Source organism: Myotis daubentonii, chromosome 16 (assembly GCF_963259705.1).
Source record: "Myotis daubentonii chromosome 16, mMyoDau2.1, whole genome shotgun sequence".
NCBI classification, from domain to species: domain Eukaryota; kingdom Metazoa; phylum Chordata; class Mammalia; order Chiroptera; family Vespertilionidae; genus Myotis; species Myotis daubentonii.
In genome coordinates, this window is record NC_081855.1 from 53,217,534 (window position 1) to 53,241,298 (window position 23,765).

The window sequence follows — 23,765 nt, forward strand, 5'->3', positions numbered from 1 at the left end:
CCTGGCTGGGAGTCCCAGCTCCGAGGGGAGGAAGCCAAGCCAAGCATTCATTCCTCGGGGGCCACTGTCCCTGGAGGACAGGTGCTGGCATCAGGCAGGGCCAAGGAAGGAATGCGGGGCCTGGAGCAGGACAGAGACTTCACCAGGCCCAGTGCATTCCGGGAGGACATAGTAGGGAGGGGAGAGTGTTCTGGAGCCTTGGGGAGAACCCAGGGGGCTCGGCCCCGGGGGCCCAGTTCATGGTGGGTCCCCCAGGCTTTCAGGATTCAGCGTCCAGTCTACCTTAAGGGGTGGCCTCGTAAGCCTGCAGCCCTCTCCCCATCTGGGCCTTGCTGGGGCCCGCATGAGCATCTTAAATTTTTTGAGCCAACTCTATTGGCCTGATCTGTGGTCAAGACGATGGAGATATTCCCGGAGACCCCACCACTAGGAATATATCCTAAGAAACCTGAAACACCAATCAGAACGAATGTATGCACCTCTATGTTCATCGCAGCACAATTCACAATAGCTAAGATCCGGAAACAGCCCCAGTGCCCATCAGGGGATGAGTGGATAAAAAAGCTGTGGCACATTTATCCCGTGGAATACTATGCAGCTGTAAAAAAGAAGGATCTCTTACCCTTTGAGACAGCATGGAGGGACCTGGAGAGGATCATGCTAAGGGAAGTCAGCCACTCAGACAAAGACAAGCATCACATGATCTCACTCATATGTGGAATCTAATGAACAAAATAAACTGATGAACAGAGAGGACCCGGAGACATGGAAGCACGGAACAGAGTGCGGAATCTCAGAGGGAAGGTGGGGGTGGGGGTGGGGGTGGGGGTGGGGGGGGAGATAGTCAACCAAAGACCTTGTATATGCACATATGCATAACCCATGGACACAGACAATAGGGTGGTGAAGGCCTGGGGGGGGGGCAGGGTGGGCTGGGAGGGGTTAATGGGGGGAAAGGGGGACATGTGTAATACTTTCAACAATAATAAAAGAAAAAGATGGTCCTATCCAAACTCCCGGGGCTGCAGTGGGGGTTAAATGTGCTAATGCACTCGGGGCCCTCAGAAGGGAGCCCGGGAGGGTTCGCATTATATAAATAGCGGCCATTACCCAGGCTCGGGGATTCCGAGTGCATTTCACATCTCCAGAGCCAGAACGCACCTCATTGCCGGTGAAATAGCAGCCTCTTTTCCTTTCGTAGGGGCACCTACAGTAATGGCATGTCTTACAATGGAGCCCAGGCTCAGTGGAATAGGGATGATGAAGATGGTGATGGTACCCATCAGTCTGCATCCCTTTCAGCGATAGCTCCTTGGCTGTGAGTTGAGTTCTGGGGTGCTCTTGAGCGCCCTGATCCGTGTGGAAACAGGCATGGAGACCCCAGGGTGCTGGAGAGGGCAGGAGCCTGGGGCCCCCAGGGGGCTGGTCATTGAGTCACGGGCAGAGGCTGTGACAGGCTGGCAGAGGCCTGGGGAGATGGGTCAGGGCCACGGGCAGGGGGTGGGACAGGGCTCCTGACTCCCACGGCAACATCCCATGTGCCGGGCTCCGTGAGGTCTGTTCTCTAACATCCCGTCAGGCAATCCTCCCAGCAGCCCCATGAGCGTGAGGGACTTTTGTTTGTTTTAAGTCCACACTTAGCAAGAGAGGAAACGGAGACTCAGAAAAGCTGAGGGACTTGGCCAAGGTCATGCAGCCTTTAACCGCAGAGCGAGGCCGGGTTCTGGGCGGCCGTGGAAACTGGGCCGCGCTATTTTGCTCCTGGGCAGTTTAGAGGGAAGCGGAGGGCGGAGCGGGCTCCTGGGTGGGACCCCGGCTTCCAGCACAGTCCGCTGGTTGGGAATTCGGCCTCCCACCCGACTGCCTGGGTCCATTCCCGAGTTCACCATCTACAAGCTACGGGACTGTCGGTAAGTGGCTCCGTCTCTCTGGGCCTCCGTTTCCAAATCCACACAGTGGGGGCAGCGTGCTTCCTCAGGGCTGTGGAGAGGACCCACAACCCACGTACAGCATTTAGAACGGCGTCTGGCTTGTGGCAAGGGCTCCCTCCCCCCTGAGAAACCGCAGTCCTGCCAGGGGCCAGCTTTGCAGCTAAGGTGAGAGCCGGAACGCCAGCATCTGCATGGGGCGGAGCCTGCGGAGGGGCAGGAAGTCCCCAGCTCCCAAGCTCTGTGGCTTGGGGCACCTCCCTTGGATCCCTTGCACCCCGCCCCCCCTCACCCCCCTGCTGTCCTCCTTTATAAAACGAGGGGCCCTTTGTAATCTGACCTCAGTGGTTGTCTGAGTTCCCCTATAGTTTTAGGTCATCTACTGCCTCCTAGGGAGGCTCCAGGATCTAGGGCCAGAGGAGGGGTCCAGGGAAGAGGGCCCCAAACCCCAAACACATGTGCTCATCACACAGGTGAGCAGACCGGAGCCTCTGTGCTTGCGTGTGCTGCTCGCCACCGGGCGCTGGTCGATGCCCAGCAGAGCAAGTGTCCCTGAGTGTTCGCGTCCCGCGGGCGGGGCCGCATCTCAGCAAGCCACTCGAGAAGGTGGCTAAGCACAGTCTGACCAGAGTGGTTCGCGGCCACTGAGGTGCGAGTCTGCAGCCCGTGACTGCTACCTGGCAACGGAGAGGGCGAAAATGGTCCTCCCAGAGGTGCTCGTCTGTGTAACAGGTCGAGAAAGAGAGATGGATGGGATCCAGGTTGGGAGAGAAGTTACAGCGCCTGCACTCGGAGATAACCTGATCATGCGCGTAGGAAATCCGATGAAGTCGACAAAAAAGTTACCAGAACTAATCACCGAGCCGGGCCGAGTCCAGGGTGCGAGACCAACGTGTCAAAATCAACTATTTCTGAGTCGTGGCGACGAACCACCGGGAGTCGCAATAAAAAAATAACATTTACAATTGCATCAAAAACATGAAATATTTAGGCCTAAATCTGACAGGCGATGTTACAGGAACCTGTACTTTGAAACCCACAACGCGTTGCTAAGCGAAACCGAGGAACTAAAGAACGGGCCGGGAAGACTCAATGCCGTCATAACCAATGCAATCCCAACCGGAAATCCCAGCAGGAGTTTTTGGGAAAAAAAAAAAAAAGCGATTCTAAAATTCATGCCGAACTGTAAACTGATTCTGAAGACAGATAAACTGATTCTTACACCGACCTGGAAATGTACAGGCCCCAGCACAGCCCAAGCAACGCTGAGAAAGAAGTCAGAGAGCTATCACTGCGCGGTTTCAAGTCTTCCCGGAAAGCAGCAGTAACCAAGGCAATGTGCCACCGCTGAAAAGACAGACAGACAGACAAATGAAGCCGCTGAGAGTGTCCAGAGATAGACCCACACGTATACGGACAACTGATTTCCAAGACAGGTGCAGAGGTCATTCAGCGGTGAACGGACGATTTTCTTAAAAACGAAGCTGGAACAATTGGGCATCCATTTACAAAGAGAAGAGGAAAGAGGAGAAAAAAGCCGGGAAGGGTGAGGAAGGACACAGGGAGCTTTGGGTGGTGATGGATATGTTACCCTGATTCTGGTGATAATTTCAGGTATTACGCACAGATAATTTCAGGTATGCCACGACAAAACCAAAGCCCCTAGTGTTCCCCAAGGAAGTTAGGGCTCCACCATCCTAAGTGACCCCAGCTTCAAGGTCACCTTCTCTGGGAAGCCTCCTTCGAGCAGCTTCTCAGGTCACCCCTTTGGACCCCCATCACTGGTTCCCACCGTCTCTTAGCTTCTTTTACACTGTCCTGTCAATATGCTTTTACTAGAGGCCCGGTGCACGAATTCGTGCATGGGTGAGGTCCAGCCGGCCCTGCCCCCTGGTCGAACTCCCGGTCGAGGGGACAATTTGCCTATTAGCCTTTTATTATATAGGATTGATTTTTAGAGACAGAGGAAGGGAGAGGGGTAGAGAAGAGAACATCAGTGAGGAACATCATCGATTAGCTGCTTCCTGCATGGCCCCTACTAGGAATCCAGCCTGCAACCCAGGCATGTGCCCTGACCAGGAATCGAACTGGCGACCTCTTGGTTCCTGAGTCGATGCTCAACCGCTGAGCCACACCGGCCAGGCTCGATGTCATTTCTTACAAGCAAGCAGAATCCCAGCCCAGAGGCCTCCTTCTTGGGCGATGAGGGGCCGGAATGAAGTTACCACTGGCTGAAGCAGCTTTTGCTAGGAGCTCCGAAGTCACCCTACTGTGTGGATGGATAACAAAGGCCACGAATGTGCCTCGGGGGCCCCAGCTGCAAGCGCACCCCTCAATCATTCAGCCTTCCTCCACTCCCCAGGAGGCCAATCCCTGGGACCAGGATGGGGCCACTCCCCCCCGCCCCCCATCCACATCTCGGGGCACGTCTCTGCTTCCTGCGCGCTTAGCTTGGCTCGGGATCTAGGGCCCCTTGAGCTCTTCCCCAGCCGCGGCGCAAGACAAGCTGGAGTTCAAGGCCTGGTCCCCGCACCCTGGGCTGGACATTCCAAGTTCCTGGACAGACAATACGTCCTAACATTGCTGGAGAGGTGGCGCGAGGTGCTGGCAGGGGCTGCAGACAATGAGCCTGTGTCTCTCCCCACGCCTCCCTCAGGCGGCTCAACACCAGGGCCCCGAGAGGCAGCTGAGCCATCAAAAGCACAGCAGCCCACCCGACCGGTCCACATCTCTGCCCAAGGCCCAGGCTGCCCCGGGTCACGTATCACAGCCTCCCTCCCACCCTGCGGCCAAACAATGTTCCTTTTTCCTAGAGGTTTCCAGCACCTTCTAGGTTCTTCATCCGCCAACACCTCTCTTCTTCTCCTGACACCCAGACCTCTGTCCTCCTGGGGCAGGGAGAAGGGGCCCAGGACAGATCTCTCCAGCCACCGGGGGCCAGAGCCGGGAGCGGCCGCCCTCGCCGGGGCTGACTTCTCTTCATTAGTGCAATCACATCAGCACTGACAGCCGCGCGTTTATCACCGTCCTGACAACAACTGTCTTTCATCCGGTGATGCACAGCCGGATAATGAGCTGGGGGCACAGCTACCTCGAACTCCCCTCCGCCCTCCTCGGCAGCTCCCCTCCCCGCCTACACTCACTCTGCCAGGGCTGGGAGAAGGGGCTCCAACTGGGGAGGTCAAGGGCCACTTGGCTGAGCGGCCGGAGCTGGGCAAAGCCCCCGTGCAGGCTGCCCACGGGAAGGAGTCTTCAAGGTTGACTGAGTAGGGAGGCGTGAGTGCCGGGCACAGTCAGCAGCATTCCCTCCAACCAAGTGCCGAGTCCTTGAGTCAGGCAGCGAGAGGCGTAAACAGTGCTGGCGAAGGCTGCCGCCGATGGGGCCGGGGAGGGCATGGAGTCGGCTTCTGGAAGCTCAAGAGCCTCAAGAGGCATCGGGAGGGGTGAAACCGATGACCTGGAACATGTGGCTAGTGCTGCATGGGCCGGGCACGGAGCTCCGAGCTGCTGGGGCTGCTGCAGGGAAGCAAAGGCCCTGCTTGGCCAGAGGATGGCCTTCCGGTCACCTGGGCTCTCCTGGAAGGCACCCACGTGCTCATGCAAAAGGCCCCTTGCAGGGGACATAGTTATCACGGGGCCAGAGACCTCCTACCAGGAGAGTCTTCAGGCCTCACTCGGGGCCCTGCCCCCAACCCCTTCAATCACGATACAATGGTGTGGTCCAGGGACAAGTTCCCTGATGGTACGGAGCAGATTGGCTGAGCGAAGACAGGACCCAGAAAATGCCAACCACCCCAGCAGCAGGGTCCCCTAGGGAGGGGCAGACAGCCTCACCAGCACACCCTCACCCTTGAAGGCACTGCCACAGACCAGTCAAGGTGGATGGCTATGGTGGCCTGGGGTCAATTATGTTGGAGACACAACTGCTTTAAGGGGTAGATATGTGTACAAAAGGTTACAGAAAAATCTAAGTACAAATGGTTGAAATTATCCTATATAATAAAAGGCTAATATGCAAATCGACCGAACAGGGGAACAACCGGTCGCATGACATGCACTGACCACCAGGGGGCAGACGCTCAACACAGGAGCTGCCCCCTGGTGGTCAGTGCGCTCCCACAGGGGGAGCGCTGCTCAGCCAGAAGCCCTGAGCTGGGCTCAGGGCTGGTGAGTGCAACAGTGGTGGTGGGAGTCCCACCCGCCTCCACTGCAGCACTAAGGATGTCTGACTGATGGCTTAGGCCCATGAGGAGGCCTAAGTTGTCAGTTGGACATCCCCTGAGGGCTCCCAGACTGCAAGAGGGTGCAGGCCGGGCTGAAAGACCCCCTCCCCGCCCACTCCCCCCCCCCCAACCCATGAGTGCACAGATTTTGTGTACCGGGCCTCTAGTGTATATATATGTGTGTGTGTAAAGTATCTTAGACTCTTACATGTGATGTGACTCAAGAGATCATCTCATTCAAGTCTTTCAAAAGCGAGTTTTGACATATATCCCTGGAGGTCCAGGAAACCATGGGGAACAAATACCACATCTTCTCGCAGCACTAATTGGCTTTAAAATACCCTCTGTGTGGCCCTGGCGGGTGTGGCTCAGTTCGTGAGGCGTTGTCCTGTGCACCGAGAAGTTGCCGGTTCAGTCCTCAGTCAGGGCACATGCCCGGGTTGTGGGCTCGATCCCCAGTTGGGGATGTGCAGGAGGCAGCAGATGGATGTTTCGATCTATGTTTCACTCTCACATTGATGTTTCTCTCCCCTCCTCTCTAAAAATCAATACAAATGTTAAAAACAACATAGCTTTTGTGTGTTAAAATAGATTTCAGGGAGACTAAAGGACGGAATGCAAAATTTCATGTATTTAAAAATTAACATATTAAAAAGGAAAAGGTAGTGTGGGTAGCGGACAGCTTCAGGGTGTGTGGCCAGATCCCCCAGGACACCTGTCTACTTCCTCCATCACTGAAGTCCATCAGGAAGAGCTTGGAAATGCTATAATGACGCCTCACATTTCCTGGTGAAGACACGGGGGGCGGGGGGGTGGGGGGTGCGGGGGGCAAAGGGGCCCAAGGAGAATCAGTGTTGGTCTCTGAGTCCCACACAGCGTCACAAGCCTGCTACCACTCTCTGACGTCACTACTACTCCTGCAGGACCCTTCTTTAAAGGGTGAAGTTCGTTAATTGGGAACAATCATTTATGTCTAATACCTCCATCCCTGTTGATGAAGGGTTATTATCTAAACTCGAGGAGTTTCTAATTAAAGAAATCCGTCACACAGACATTCCAAGATAATTCAGCACCAACAAGGCCAAAGTGCCAAATGAGACGTGCAGACCATCGGCACCCTGAGTGCTCCAGGCACCGGGGAGGAAGTGCTGCAGCCCTGGTCCTGGGGGGGTGGAGGGGGGCGGGGTGGTGGGAGACAGGAGGGAAGGGTGCTGATGGCTAAGGCAGTGGGAGTGGAGGGGGGACTGCAGCCTTGCACAGGGCCCGGGGGTGCGGGGGTGTGGGGCTTGGTGCGGATACCACAGCAGTCGGGGAGCAAGCAGGTGAAGCCGGCCAGTAGAGGGCTGACATGAGAGGTCTCCGCATTCAGACCGGGTGGGACAGCAGATGGGGCCCTAAGAGAGGGCTCTGAGGTCCCTTAGACAGAGAGAGGTCCTCGGGCTGCACCCCGGGACACCCAAGCTGGGGAGAAGCCTGTGGTCACACGAGACAGTTCCCAAGTCCCAGGGCAGCTCGGTGGCGAGCCCTTCATTCCAGAAGGTGGGCCTCTTGATGGAAAGCAACAGCCTCAGAGCAGCTGACCTGCGCTCACTCTCTCTGACATGGAAAGTGACCTCGGCAAGTGGCTTAATCTTTCCGAACTTCGCTGCTAATGAGGTTAATAATGCTCATGCTTGCTGGCCCGGCTGCTTCATAGGTGGGGGTGCAGGGAGAAGGAGATGTCTGTGAGAGGTACCCACAGACATGTGAGCTTTGATGACAGGACCCAGCAGAAACATTCCCCCTAAGGCCGTCCGAGCTGGTAACAGCTTCCCATGTGGGTGCTCTGTGGCATAGTTGCATGTTAAGCTAGAGGCAGAGACCATCGCAGCCAAACAAATCAATCCCTAAGAGTGGAAGTGTGGGTGCAGGTCTAGGAGAGAGAAAGGGAGCAGAGGCCTCTGCAGCCAGGGCACGGGTCAAACTGCAAAGCTGGCCTTGCTTCCCAGGCCCCACGAGGACAATGCTGACCGTGACAAACACTCACCCAGTGCTCACTGTACAGGGAATGCCGTCCTAACGGCTTAGCATAGCTTACTAAACCCCGTCACAACCCAGTGAGGTAAGGACCACTGTTATCCCCATTTCACAGATGAAGAAACCGAGACACAGGTTGGCTCAAGGTCACCCACGTGGTAAATGGCAAGCAGGACTGGAACCCGGGGAGTCGTCCCTGTTTCAGGCTCCTCGGAGGCCTGAGCCGACCCACCCAGGCCTCTGCGGGCACGTTCTGGATTGGCTCTCACAGTCTGAAGCAGGTGTGTCACTGACTCAGACTCACTCATGCCCACCGCTTGAGGCCATGTGTCTGACCGTCACTCAGACTCTGAGCAGGACAGCTGCCTCCCTCATTTGCACATCTGCACATCCACAGAGGTGCCCGGGGGGAGGGTCCAGGTTCTGGCTCCAACAGGCCCTTGAGAGTCACCAGTGTCCACCCCAGAAGCCGAATACCCTAAATAGGCCGAGTTATGGCAAATAATATTTCCTCCCCTTAGGATTATCACCTCATCAAATTCTCATCACCGCTCTGGGTCACTGAGAGCTTCCTCTATGGCATCAGACTCTTAGTGCCTTTCCATCCCCTGTCCCATTCGGTGTAGAAGATGTGCGTGGCTCGGACACTAACAAGTCAGCCACGAATGCCCAGGTGACTGTAAGGAGACTCCCAAACATCTCTAGGTCACCCCGACCCCGGGGAGGGCACAGGGAAAGGAGAGGAGCAGAGGGAAGAGGGGTTCCAGTCCTGACCTCTTGAACTCTGCCAACCTAAGGCCCAGTGAGGACCCCAACCAGGGGGGAGGCAAGAGAGCCAGGAGGATCTGGAATTCCGGGTTCTTTCCAAACTCTACTGCCTCCCCTGCACCAGCCCGGCTGTCCCAGCGTCCCTCCCGGGGAAGACACCAGCGAAGGATGCGTGGAGGCCGAGGGCACCCTGGACCAGCGGAAGGATGACAGGTGTTGGGGCCATAGAGCCCTGGGTTCACATCCCGACCGTTTGACGCTCTGGCTGAGGGGTCTTGGGCGGTTAATCACGCCGAGCCTCAGTTTACCCACATGTGGGAGTGCGGGGAGGGAGGGGGTGTGGACGATGGCACCCCCATACCTTGTGGCCAACACATTATAAACACTTCTCATTAAGAGTATTTAAAAGGGGGTTGGGATAATCTTATTTAAAGTAAAAAAAAAAAAAAGATAATAATACCCAACCCTTAGAAGGCAGATACACTTATTTTTAACTGTTTCCTCATCTTATGGATGGAAAACAGCCTCAGCTCAGGGTGGGTCAGTGGTGGAAGCAGGATTCAGGCCGGAACCCAGACGGGGAGCCACCTGGCACCCCCAGCACCTAAAGGAGCCGGCCTCTCAGGACGCCCAGGCCCGAGGGGCTTCGTGGCCCAGACTCCTGGCTTGGGGAGTGATGGGCCGAGTGGGGCAGCCCTCCCCTGCCCCTCCCCCAGGCCTGTCCCTGCCCAGCACCACTCAGGGCACTGTCTTCCCCCAGCGGGGATGGATGACAAGGAGCAACCAGGATGTCTGGGCAACGCGGCTGGTTTTCCCCTCCACTGGAGGCCATGGGGCGCCGCCTGCAGTCACTGCTGGCCCCTTTGTTGCTATTGGCATCCCAAGGTCCCACATTATGATGACTAATTCCCGCCGCTTTAGGCCGCTGTGGCAACGTGCCCCGGGGGGCGGGGGGGGAGGGCAGGGTGGAAATCCCACAGGCAGCACCCTAACACCCAACATCGATTCCACCTCCGTCTCCTGACTCCCCCAGGTTCCTGGGAGTCAGAGGGATGGGGAGGGAGGTTCCTACCCATCAGAGGACTCCTCCGACTGCAGCCACAACCTGGGGTGACCCGCCCCAGGGAGGGCAATTTCCTCAGCAACACAGAGTACAGCCGTCTAACAGCCAGTTTGTCTCGTCAGGTAGTGAGGCCCCCGTCACCAGGGGCATCCAAGCAGACAGCAGATGGCGGCACTGGGGGACGTTTCATGTTTCTTTCGAGTCAGACGCACGGACTCACGTTCGTCCTGAGGACGGAGAAGGCTCATTCTCCTTCACCGGTTAGCTCACCGCCCGACCGCATCCTGCGGTCCAAAGGCAAACGCACACCACTCCCGTTTAACACGTCGTTTTAAAGTCGGCCGTTCAGGCCGTTTAAACAGAGGACTGCTGTAAAGGACTTGGCCCCCTTCCCAGCCTCCCCTCCCTGATGGAACAAGGTTCCCGGCCCCGCTCTAGCCTTCCAGGAGAGGACATAGGGGAGAGGCGGTCGATAAATATTTGCCGAGCAAATGCATGAAAGAGAGGGTTTCTGAGGCAGGTGTCAGGCTGCCAGCGTGCCTCGGGCTCTGGGTGGGGGTCCTGAGGGTGGTTAGCCCGGGCAGGGGAGGTGCGCAGCCAACAGCAGCTCCAAACTGTGTCGCTCATCTAACCACAGCCAGCATGTGCCAGAATCCCCCCAGCTGCAGCCAAGGGCGCACGGGGCGAGGGAGGCAGGGGTGCGGGGTGGAGAGCCACCTCTCCGGTCCTGGAGGAAGGGGACACGGGGAACAGGGACACCCCTGGCCCACCCTTGTGTGAGGCTTTTGACACAAACCAGCTGGGCCCCAGGCAAGCATGACACTCGGCCTCGTGGTAATTAGCAAGAGGCCCTGATCAATAAGTTATTTTTTGCTGTCAGTAATTAATAATTACAGCTTCGCCACACCATGTAATTAAACTTTCATCCTGCTCCCTCGCGGGCTGTTTGGCTTTCATTGTGATTAGCTCCCCGCACTAAACTTGCTCCCTTTGGAGCCTCCAGAGCTGGGGCTTCCCGGCCCTCCACCCAGGGTCCCCCCTGCCGGGCTCGCTCAGCTCACACTCCCTCCCGTCCCTCACCCAGGCACTGTTCTCCTGAAAGAACCTTCGAGACCAGCTGGCTGGGTGGCTACCGCCCTCTTTCCAGCCCCCTCAGGATGCCCACCGGCAGGCACCAAGCTTCAAAGGCCATGAACGCTCCTGCGGGCGCCTGTTAGAATCCAGGCGAGATGCCCAGGCTCCCCCTGCCGCCTCCCGTCGGAGCACCTGGGAGTGGAGCCCAGGACTGCACGGCCACGTGAGACCCAGCGAGGCAGCCACTGAAGCAAGTACAGGAAGGGCCTCGAGGGAGAAAAAGGCATCCGAGGCCTAGCTGGGGGGTGGCTCGGACCCCCACCCCGTGGACCTGGGCTCAGAGTGTCAAAACATTGATGATAACAACACCGACGATGACCCTTCCATAAGCACCGTCTGTGTGCCAGGCACAACCTCAAACCCTCAGACGGTCTCTGCTCTTTCCACCACGTCAGTCACTGGGTCTGGGAAATACGTGTGAATGGTGTGACATCTGCTTGGAGGGAAAATGATCAAGCGGTGGCTTCGGGATAAGGAGGTGATGTCGCCCGGGTCCAGCACCTGAGAAACACAAGGCGGGGGCCAGCGAAGGTCTGGCAGTGACCCAGGTGAGGTCTGGCCCAGGGAGGACCACTGTTTGGCCCCTCAGTCTGTGTCATGATTGGAGAATGCGGCTCATGGGCTCAGAGTGACACACAGTGCTGTGGCCTCAGCCACCCTGAGGGTTAAGGACACGACACGACTCACACTTAAGGAGAAACTCCACACTCTAACCCCAAAGCAGATAAGAAAGCCGCCCCGCCCCCCCGCCCAGTCCTTGGCTTGCCCCTGCCCCTACCGCCCCCCACTCAAAGGCAACATTGCCCCCAAACCTGGGCTGGGACCAAGTTCCCACAATCCCCTGCATGGTTTGCTGCCGGGATACAAAAGGATGGAGAGTACTCATGGGGGCAGGAAACCTCTCTCAGACCAGAGAACACAAATGGAGCAGCAGGGGACCTGGGCGGCCCTCTCCAACAGGCAGCAAACAAGAGGAGCGGGGGAGGGAGTGAATCAATCAAAGAGACCTTCACTGCTCTGACCGGGGAGCCCCTCCCCAAGGAGGCGCAGCGCAGGAGGCAGCCGAGCCTTCAGCAGGACACTGGAATCTTGACCTCAGGTGGAGGAGGGGGCGGGGGGGGGGGGAGGGGGGGTTGTCTACGGGCCTGGGACTGGACGGGACCAGAACAAGGGGGCCACCGGGCCAGGGACATCATGCCATTGCTGGAGTCTGTGCAGTGATTAAGTTAAAGTGTCCAGGAAGAAGCTGACACGCCCCTCTGAGCCCTTTCTGGCTTTAGGCTGGGAACCCCACTGGCATCTCAGAGCAAATTGGGGAGGTGCCCCCTCCGCTTCCAGCAGCCTCACAGCCCTCCCGGGATCCCACGAACCCACCCCAGCTGCGCATGGTCCTGGTCCCAGGGTCAGAGGGGCTTGGAACCCTGCCCTGACTCTGTCCCCGGATTTCCCTGCAGCCTTGGTCAAGTCACTTAATGGCCCTGGACTCAGTTTTCCCATCTGTTAAATGGCTCCTAGAATACGCAGACCTCTGAGGACCTGCTTGCTGGAAGATTTTATGAAGATCATAAAAATAATCATAACTTTTATTACCTTACATTTACAGGGCCCGTTAACAACATTTCTAAGTGCTTTAAGGTAAATTACCTTGTAAAACCCTCCCCTCAATCCCGTGAGAGCTGATTACTTTCATCTCTTTGATCTTGGCTCTCTGGCTGGGTTGGCTCTGGGTGCCCTGGGGTTCCCCCACCCCCCACCCCTGCTCAGCAACCCCAGAGGTAGGTGGGGCCCCTTTCGAGGTCGCAGCACTGGCAGGTGAGCAGCCTTGGAGAGGAGGAGGGAGGGGCAGGCGCCCTCAAGCCCCGAGATGGAAAACCAAGCCCCCAGTCCCAGCGCTCAGTCCAGGCTTGTCTCCCTCCGCCCCCAGCAGGCGCCGCTCGGACACCGCTGGCACCACTGTCTGGGTCAGGGAACCCCAAAAGCAAAGAAGCGCGGTGCAGCCCCCTCTCCTTCTGGGACCTGCCGGCGGGAGGACATTTGGGCACCGGCCCTCTTGAGGGGGGCGGTGCGGGTCACACCTCCTCATCCTAACACTCCCACCCAAAACCCACCAGCCCTTCTCCACCGAGGCCGCTCCAGGTCAGAGCAGCGGCTGCAGAGACGATTGAGCGGCCAGTGGAGCTGAAGGCAAAGGCAGGAGCCGTGTGCCTGGCGGGGGTGAGGGGTGGGCAGGGGGCCTCAGACACCCCCTGGGCACCTGCCCCTTGTGGGTCCGGGTTGTACCAGGACCTGGGCTCCCAGCCTGAACGGAAGCGCCCCCAGCCCCAGCCCCAGCCCCAGCCCCAGCCCCAGCCCCAGCCCCAGCCCCAGCCCCAGCCCCAGCCCCAGCAGCCGGCCAGGCAGCCAGGCGCGGGCTCCATACGTGGCCAGGCCCGTCCATCTCCCTCCCGGGCTGCCACCCGGCACCCAGCACCCGCCTTGGGCTCCTTCCCGCCGCCTTCCCAGTCCACTCCCTGGCCCGGGGCGGCCAGCGCCCGCCAGGCAGGGTCTTGCCCTCCGCTGACAATGAGCAGGGAACCGGGAGCCCGGCCGGAGGATCTGGGTAGAGCCGGGCGCTGACCCCGCGCGGAATGGCGCGCCCCTCCCTCGTTGGCCCAATGGGGTACCCATAGCGGGCGTGGGGAGTAACGGGCCCACCCCAACTCATCTAAGGCTCTTCTCAGCCTTCCTGGGCAACCTCCCAGCACCGACCGTACCTTCCCTCATTCCGAAGCCACAAGTCTCAGAAACACGGCCCCACCCCCCCACCCCCGAGAGCCCCAAAACTCGAGGAGGGAGGCCCGAAACTCCCTTGAGAGAGCTCTGCCCGGGTTATGCCGGGTGTCCAGGAGGCCGCCGCGAGGCCAGCAGGCTCCCGCCCCTTCCTCGTACCCCCTCCCCATCCCCACATGGGGGTGGCCCTCCTACCTTGCGCTCTGGCCTGGGGGATCCCGTGCAGGGCCAGCAGAGTCCAGATCAGCAGCCCCCACATGGTGTGGGGGGGTGTGGGGTCTTCCGCGCCGTTATAATCCTGGGGGGTCCGGTACCCTGCCGTCGTCCGGGGGGACAGTCTAGGTGGCTGTGGCCCGGGGCGGTCTATGCCCGGGAGGGGCAGCCCTGGGGACCCCAAAGCTTCCCAGTCCTCTTCTGTCCAAGTTCGATCCTCGCGGCGCGCCCGGAAGGCGACGGACGAGCAGAGAGAAAGAGAAAAGCCGCGCTCTCGGACTCAGGGCGCCTTCCTCCCCGAGAACCCCAACTCCGACTTCGCCTCCCCGGCAGGGAGGCCTCCGCGACGCTGCCGGGTCGCTGGCCGGGCTCCGCAATGAAAGGACAACTTCAGGAAACTTCCTCCCGTGGCCACGTTGCCCGCCCCCCGCCCGCTCCCCGCCCCCTGGCTGGGTCGTCCAGGCGGACGCAGTCACCGCAGCTCCCGGCGCTGGGCCCCGGGGGCCGGTCTGGAGCCGAGCGCGGCGGCAGGCGTGGCCGCGGGGGTTCTTTCAGGGCCGCGGGGTTCGGGGGGCGCGGTGTGCATCGCGGTCCGAATCTCCCCGGAGCTGAAGTTTTCTTCTCTCCAACTTTGCAGGCGGCATCTGCCGGGGCCGAGCCACCCCGGCCGGCTCCACTGCCCTGGCGCCCAATCCGGGGACGCTCGGTGCCCCCCGGGGGCGCTGGGCCCGCGCGCGCCCTCGGCCCGGCACCCGGGCGGCGGGCAAACTTTGCGGGTCCCGCGGCCCGGCGCGCAGCCCCCCGCGCCCCCGTCCGCGCCGGCAGCGGGGCGGCGGGGACGTCTTCTGGGCTCGGTGGTCCGGGCGGGAGCCGCCGGCGCCCGGGCACGGAGCCTCCGGCCGCCGGGAGGACGGAGACCGGCGCCTCTGCCCTCCGCCGCGCCCTGGCCGGAGCTCTGGGCGAGACGCGCGGAGAACACGGCGGGCAGCCCTGGCTCCGGGGGCGCGGCGCCTCCTCTGCCGCCCGGCGCTCGCCAACCGCCCCGGCTTGGGGAGCAGCGGCCACGGCGCCCGCCCCAGCGCCTCGGCCGCCCCGCCGCCTCCCGCCTCGGCAGCCGCCGCCGCTCGCCGAGCCCGCCGCCTCCGTTTCCCGGGCTCGGGGTCCGGAGAACGGCTCCTGCCTGCGCCGAGCCGGAGCCGCCGGAGCTGCCGGAGCCGCCGGAGCCGCGGGGGCAGCGTGAGCCGGGGACGAGCGCGGCGGAGGCGGAGGCGGCGACGCGGAGAGGAGGGCCGAGCGCTACCCTGTGGCCGCGACTGGAGAGCAGCCGGCGCGCGGGGAGGAGGGGAGGCGGCCCCGAGCCAGGCCCGGGAGCGAGCCCCGCAAACACATTTCATCTGCGCGGCCGCGGGCGCCGGCGCCTCCGGGCCCCGCCGGGGGGCAGCACTGCCAACCTCTTACCAGAAGGAGGACGGGTGCGCACGGAGCCCCTCGGCTCTCCGTCCACCCCCACCCTCCTGCACGCCTCTCACAAAGGCCTCTTCTGGTCCCCACTCCCTCCCTCCCGTAGCCAAGAACCCCAGCACCCTTTTCCGACTGAGTGTCAGAGGTGGAGAGTATGTGGGGAAGAGAGGGTTCCTCAACTGGTGGATTTGAGTTTCTTCTTCCCGGGTCAGGCTTTCAGAAGTCTGGAACCGCTCAGGGCAGAGAGCTAGACAAAAGGGAGGCTAGGGACTTACAGATGGCCGAGGAGTGAAGTTGGTGCCAAGAGCTATGCATTCTTTGTCTCTTCTCAGCGCTGTCTGCAAAGGGTAGAAGGGAAACTGGGGAGGCCTAGGAGTTTCCTGCCTTGTGGCCCAGAGGGGTGAGCGGCCGGCACCCCCAGGGCAAGGAGCCCAGCTCTGGGTTGCAGGACCCCGTTAAACTTTCCTGGGCACCAGACTGCTTCCCTTCCCTGAATCCCTTCATATATATATAATATTGTATGAGTGTTGGCATAAAGACAAATATATTAATATTACATGCTGAAATATTTTCTTCAACTAAAACTTCATTTATGTCTTCTGATTTTAAAAGAAATTAAATATTTTCACGGGCTCTCTGCCGGCTGAGTCACTGGGAGGAGTGGGCCCTGCCCGCTTGGGAAGCAAAGAGACGCTGAGACCGGCTGCCTATTGCCACAGCCCTGCCTCCTCGCCCCCCACCCCCACCCCTCTCCACCCCAGAGGGTACCCCGTCTGATCGCCGCGGAATGGACACGGCCTCCGAAAACATTTCATTACTTTTATTTTCTCATCTCACCTGCCTCGGAAAAACAACTGTGGGCATTTTCTGAAAATGGCCGAGAAGCTAGCCTGCCTTCCCGGCGGTTCTTCAATCACCTCATTCAAACAACGTTTTGCGATTTTCCCCCTGAGACAACCTGTGCTCCATCCCAGGCCGAGCCCTTCTGGCTGGCTGGCGGGTAATGAAAGGGCTTTCCTGGGGGCAGCTGGCCTCGGTGTGGCCAGCCCTCCCGCCTCTGGGTGGCTACACACCATTGCCAGATGCTTAGGGATGCCCAGCTATGCCCTCAACCTGCCCCCCCCCCCCAGGTGCTCTAACCACCCCCCTGAGAGCTCAGGTCCTCCCAGACCATGCAGAACAGCTGTGGTCCACAGGGTGCTGTTTCACTCTCTGCTCACAGAGGGGGCCTGAGAGCCTGTTTCCCGGGAAGCTCTCCTCCTCCTCAGCCAGCAGAGCAGCAGGAAGGCCGAGTCTCTGGCCTCAGAGGGTGGGAGCCACATCACACAACTGCAGGGAGTTCGGGGTTCCACCCTCCCCCTGTCTGATCCCAGACCTCCAGGGGCCAGGAGTCTGAGCAGAGTGCTTCTGGGGCTCCGAACGGCGTTTTTCTCTCTGAGAGGTTGAGACAGGGTTGCACAACCAGGTGTAGGCCCGGCACCTTCTTCTGGGAGTTTAATCCCCAAAGGCCGGGCCAGGGCCCCAACCAGGGGCTTGGGGGGAGGGAGGAGGTTGCCTTTTGTGCTGGAAGTTGCCAGGGGTGCCAGCATGTTAGCAGAGCAGACAGCGCCGCCACCTGCAACTCCGAAGGCAGATCTGTCTGCACCCCTGTGGGTTGGAGAAGAGGCGCATGGGCCCTCTCTGGGCTCAGCCTGGATGTGCACACGCTGAGGAAGGGAACTCGCTGGTGTTGGTCCTTATCCGAGTTTCACTGGCCCAGGAGGAGGCTGAGCAGGGAGCCTGGCACTGGGGGAGAGGGACTCCTTCCTGGCAAAGTTACTCACAGACACCATGACCTCATCCCTGCCACCAGCGGCGTAATTAGAGGCTGCGGAAGGTGCAGTTAGCATGGGTGCCACATCGGGGGCGGCTGCGCGGCTTTCCCAGGCTCCGCTCTGCCTCCCTGTTGCAGTCCTGCCCCTTCTGCTTTGAGTCTGTGCCTACAGCCCCCGTGGGAAGCTGAGGACCGGGTCTGTGTCTCTCCCTTATTTCTACCCCATCTCCCTCTAGCCCCCGAGCCAGCACTTTGTAGAAGGCTCTTCATCCTAGAGATGCTCTGTCCATACATTTCACCCTGAAAATTCCAGGTTGGGGTGTGTGTAGCGGGGAGGGGCTTGGGGGGGAGGGAAGGGGTGCGCAGTGGCAGAGAGTCACACGACTCATTTCAAAAAAGAAGGTAAGGCCTGAGTCAGCCTGCTTCCCCTCCCCCTTCCCCTTTTCCAGGCAGACGACGTGGGTTCAAAATCCCTCCTCTTAGAAAACCCTTCCCTGAACTTCAACAGGACCCCTTTCCTGCCTCCCATCCTGCACACGGAGTCCCTGAGAGAGCGAGGCTGCAGGGCTTTGCCGGGTGTTCAGAGCAGGAGGTGCATCACACCACGTGCCAGGCAAGAGCAAGAAGACAAAACCCAGGACAGGGATCCCGTGCACACAGGACGCTGGACCGAAATACATGGACAGATGTGCACAGACTCTTAGGTCCCTCCACCCCTCAGGGAGTGGGAGTAAATGTCACAGAAGGTGCTGCTCCTCCTTACCTCGCGGTCCTGGCAGCAAACCCGTCCTCTGCCCCGTTTCACACACAGAAACTAAACGGTATGCCGGGCAGAGGCGGCTCCTCAATGTGCTTATTGTGTATCTTTTTCTACTTTTCATCTCACATGTAACAGCAGCTAGAACAGAGCGTCCCACCTCAGGGCCAGGCACAAGAGTCCCCAGCAGGGACCAGGCAGGCGGCAGTGGCAAAGACACGTGTGTCCACTCCCTGTGCCCATCCTGTCCCCACTCCCTCGCCCCCTGTCCCCTGCTTCCCAACTTGTGCCAGCAGCTGCCCTCAGCCCAGAGGCCCACTCCCTGGTTCCTTTGCTGAGGATCAGGAGGCAGAAAGTGTGATCGTCAAGAAGAAGGGGAAAGGATTGGATGTGACTCCATCTACAAGGAAAATGAAAGAGAGGCTAGAAAAAGAGGCAGGCCCAGCTGGTGTGGCTCAGTGGTTGAGCGTTGACCTAAGAACCAGGAGGTCACGGCACAGGGCACATTCCCGGTCAGGGCACATACCTGGGTTGCGGGCTCTATACCCAGTGTGGGGCGTGCAGGAAGCAGCTGATCAATGATTCTAATCATTGATGTTTCTCTCTCCCCCTCTCCCTTCCTCTCTGAAATCAATAAAATACATATATATATATATATATATATATATATATAGAGAGAGAGAGAGAGAGAGAGAGAGAGAGAGAGAGAGAGAGAAAGAGAGAGAGAGAGAGAGAGAAGGGATTGAAGTGGCCTTTAAATGATGGGGTTTCAAGGAAAAATGCTCCCCACACCCTCCCCAGCATCTCATTCCTCCCAGGCTGCTTTTGGGGTTTCCAAAGGGAGTGGGGCTGGGCAAGGACCCTCCCCCGCTGAGCAGGGACTTTCAGCAGGGCCATCTCTGCTCCCCTGAAGGGAACGCAGACACCTAATTGCCTTGAAACAAGGCTCCCAGTAAATGATTAATGGCATTCTTCTTTCATTTTGTTCTGTTTTAAAGATGGAAAAAGGGGAGCTGTAGACTAGATAGAAGTGGTTTATTAATCTCCATTGGAAAATAGAGAGGCCCCAGGTCCCTGGCCAGTCGGCTCAGCCTGCCATAACAAAATACCACAGAAATTTATTCTCACCGTTCTGGAGGCTGGGAAGTCCCAGGTGGAGGTGTTGGCCTTTTCAGCTCTTGGGGAAGGCTCTCCCCCTTGCTATGTCTTCATAAGGCAGAGAAAGTGAGAGAGCTCTGGTCTCTCTTCTTCTTCTTAAAAAGGGCACTAATCTCATCATGGGGCCCCACCCTTATGACCTCATCTAAACCCAATTACCTCTCAAAGACCCCGTCTCCAAATATTGTCTTATTGGAATGGAGGTGGGGAAGGTTAGGGCTTAATATACACATTTTGGAAGGATATAGTTTAGCTCACAGCAGTCCCCTAATCCAGGTTCCACCCCATCCTCAATTACTATGATAATTTACTCCCACTCCCTGGGGCGGGGAGGGGACCTAAGAGTCTGTGCACATCTGTCCATGTATTTCGTTCTTTTGGCTCCTGGCCTCCAAGCCCTGGGATCTGATTGGCTGGGGAGATACCTACATGAACCGGGGTTCCATCTTCTGTGTCCTTTCTGCTTTTGCTCACCACTTCTCCAGGAATAAAGGAAAACAGACCCGGAGAAATGGAGCAGGAACCAGCCAATACTCACGCAGAAATGTGCAACGGCTTGTTGGCCGGGAGCCAGATGCAAGCCGGAGAGAAGAGAGGTTAACAGACCACAGGAGGCTGTGTTTTTAAACAACAAAACTGCTAAATGTAGGCTAGCCTGGGGAAGGAAGTGAAAGCATGAGGGAATGTAGACATCTTCTGTATCTGGGCCAGGTGCAGCCACTCTGAACCCTGGGCTCAGCACATCAGGGGTACAACCAACTCCAGTGGAGAGGCGTAGCGTTAAAGACGGACAGGAGAGGGCACTATTAACACACACGGCTAGAAGGTCCAGGAAGGAGGAAGTTGGTTGGGACAGAATGTGTACTTTGTGGTAGTTTCAGAAAACAAACAAACGCCAGCGCACATTTTATTCATGAATGTCCTTGTGTCTACAATAAAGTATATAAGCACCACAGAGAAGCCTGCCTCTAGGTGGCCAAGACATTGATCTTTGAATTGGACAAGGACTGAGAATCCTTTAGGGCCATTCAAAGTCGCAGAGCCATGAACTCTAACTTGAGCAGAGTTGATGGAATCTGCTTAGTGTAAGAGGAAGTGGTGGGTCTGTCTTTCAGAGCCATCAAAGGCAGCCTCTCCCACCTACAAGCGCAAATGCCTTTGATTGGGCACCGACGGCTTCAGCCACACTCACCTCCTGGCTGGTTTGTGGCCATGCCACACGCAGGCCTGCCTCCAGGCTTGGCTCTTGCCGATCCCTGGCTCTGCAATGCCCTTCCTCCAGGTGTCCACATGGCTCCTTCCTTCACCGTCACTGTGTTTCTGTCTAAATGGTACCTGACCAGTGAGGCCACCCTGTCAATCACTTTGAAAAAGCAATCCCACTCCACCAGCTCATACTGTTGACTCACCATCCCGCATGCACACATGTGCATGTACACACACACACACACAGAGTTCGCCCCACCCCCCTTTCGGCTTTTTTTAGCACGGTCACCGCTATCTGATATACTACAGGTTCTACTTGTTAATTGATTGCCCCTCTTCTCCCACCAGAATGTAAGCAACTTGAAGGCAGTGATTTTTGCCTGTTTTTCTCTATGCATATAAACTAACCCAAATCAGACCAAGCAGTGGCATATGGTCATTAAAATCAAAACAGCAGGAAAGTATAGATGAAGTTTGAACAGCCTTTCAATTTCATTACTGTGTCTTTCCTGCCACTGACCTTGCAAATTAAGCTATTTACACCTCACATGTGTGTTTTCCGATATTTGTATTTACAACAAACATTCAAGGCTCCCTGAAAATTAACCCAATCTTTGACTAATGTCTGCAGCATATGCAACCACACACATTCATCTAATTTCTAAAATGCAAGGCCTTTGCAGAGCTACATAAATTGTCTAGTGGCACGAGTTTCAGGCAGGAGGACACTTCTCGTCAATTATGCAATTAACATCCTAAGTTGCGCCATGGCAGAGTTAGGCGGGCTTAGGGACGCTTCCCTTTATAAAAGTTTACACTCCATAATTCTGGAAGGCCACTGCATATCCAATGTGATTCAACTGACATCCAAAGACCAAAGTCTAGCCGTGCTTAGAATGAGATGGAGGCATTTTTTAGAAGGCGAAATATGCAAGGGTGGACAAGAGCTAGGTGGCGTCGGAGACATTTTAAATATTAGCTATCCACCCTTTACAGAAAAAGCATGCCAACTCTTGCTCTAGAAGAAAATGAAAGCAAGTAGTCCCATGCCTGAACGGGGATTCTGAGGGTACACGGCTGGCCTGACCATTATCCCAAAGGCACGATGATCAACTGCCTTTCTATACTTACCTGAACCCCTCTGGAATGAAAGGTCTCCCTAAGCAGGATGGATGAAAAAAATACCAACCGAGAGGCATCCCGGGAAGTTTTCAGAACAAGGACAAGAGGTTCTCTCCAGAGATGAGCAGCAGATTATCTGCAAAGCTCAGAGGATAAAACGGGGATCATAGGTTTTATCTGAAACACAGGGGCTCAAACGCCTGCAATGTTCTGAGGGAAGATGATCTTGAACCTGGAATTTTATATACCCAGCCAAACTGTCCCTCCAGTGAGGGACCGCAGGCAGTGTAGTGATTCAAGATGATCCTAGCCGCCCTGCAGCTGACTTTTGTCTGGTGGACAGTCACACCCAGTAGGATTTATACATTTTGAAGAGCAGTCCAGGGAACAAATACTCCTGTCTTGGGTGCAGGAGACCAACCTGGTTCGCTGGTACCACTTCCTTTGCCCAGGCCTCCGTCCATGTCAGGTCTACTCTGTCTACCTGAACAGACCTCTGTGGAGACGCTCCTTCCAGGATCCCGATCCACACCACCCCCTCCCCATCTTTGGCCTTTGCTGCCTTGGGCTCATGGCCTTGTCAAGTTTCTCCCTCCCTATTTTAACCGAACTCTGAACTCCACCTAAAGAAGACTCCAAAAAAACAGGACCACCTCTCCTTCTCCGTTCAGGATGGGACAGGCCTCTTGTTACCGAGAACCCACTGTTCCAAGTCTCTGCCCTTGGCCCCTCCTTTTCTCTCATGGATGACATCACCTACCCCCTCATTCCTAAACCCATTCCTCCCCGCCCCATTTCCTTCAACTCTTGACTTCCTCTTGATAAAATCATTAAGTCAGGTCTGCAGACCTGGACTTCATTAATTTTACTGCTTTGCTTTCACTGGACTTCAGGTTGCCATGATGCCAGTAGACCCATGGAGAGAGACGATATGAGACACAGCCCCACCGTTCTTGTTAAACAAGCTGTGCTTCCCACTGGAGTCTCTTCTCTTTGGAGGGACAGTTTGGCTGGGTATATAAAATCCCAGGTTCAAAATCATCTTCCCTCAGAGCATGACAGGTGTTTGAGCCCCTGTGTTTCTGATAAAACCTATGACCCCAGTTTTATCCTCTGAGCTTTGCAGACAATCTGCTGCTCATCTCTGGAGAGAACCTCTGGTCCTTGTTCTGAAATTTTCCCGGGATGCCTCTTGGTTGATATTTTTTTTCATTCATCCTGCTTACGGAGCCCTTGCATTTCAGAGACTTGGATCTTCGTTCTCCTTGAGGAAACTCCCCTGATGATGCTTTTGATCACGTCCTCTCCTCCGGGTTCTCTGTTACCACTTCCCAAGACTCTCGGTAGCTGTATATTGTGCAGGAAGGCCAGCAGCATGGGCATTGCCCGGCACTTGTTGGAAACAAATGCAGGTTCCCAGGCCTTGCCCCAAAACTACTGAATCGGAATCACAGGGATGTGTATGCACATGGTGCTTTAAGACATGCACTTTAATTCACTCTCACCTCATATGTGCTTTACACAATTAAGGCTGCACACGGAGGAGTTGTCCCTTACCACGGCATCTATCCCAGAGCCATCCTCTCATCTCTCCAGGCTTAGAAATCAGGTGTTTCTCTCCTCCAAGGTAATAAACTCTCTGGGTCCCAAGGGATCCTCCTCCTTTGTGCCCTGTTCCTCTCTGGGATGTTCGGTCTTTTCCTTCTCACGCACTCTTTTCGTAACACCTTTAAATAGAAGCAGGTGTTCCCGACTTGTAAAAGCTTCCACTTGACCCTTTTGCCTCCTCCAGCTACCATCCTCCTTTCTCACTGGGCTCTTCCTGCCAAATTTCTTGAATTCATGCAAAACAGGCTGTACCCTCTGCTTCTTTACAGACCTCCCTACCTTCGCCTCTTGCAATCTCACTGCTCTGGGGAAAAGAAGTTTTCTAAAAGGCCCTCTCTCAGCCTTTATTCTCTGGTCCCTTCAGCAGCCCTGGCTGTGGCTGGCCACCGTGGCCTTTCTGGATCATGCTCTGTCCTTAACGTTCATGTCCCCTGGGTGCTGCCTTACCCACTGACGAAGGGCGTGAGGATACCCTCGTCGGGAATGACCTCCCTCTCCCGTCCTTCCCTAAATGCTCAGCTCAAAC

The 23,765-nt window shown here is 57.1% G+C and overlaps 1 protein-coding gene across 3 annotated transcripts in view; it reads right to left on the reverse strand.

The window, feature by feature from the left end:
* Nucleotides 1-14,894, reverse strand: part of SDK2 (sidekick cell adhesion molecule 2) — a 201,357-nt gene extending 186,463 nt beyond the window's left edge. For 2 of the 3 annotated variants that reach the window (XM_059671071.1, XM_059671070.1), the window contains exon 1: nt 14,097-14,886. In XM_059671071.1, the coding sequence (XP_059527054.1) occupies nt 14,097-14,160 (64 nt within the window). In that variant the 5' untranslated portion in view covers nt 14,161-14,886. Of the gene's footprint in view, nt 1-14,096 lie in introns of all 3 variants that reach the window. The other variant, XM_059671072.1, reaches the window with a different exon arrangement.
* Between the last annotated feature and the right edge of the window lie 8,871 nt (nt 14,895-23,765).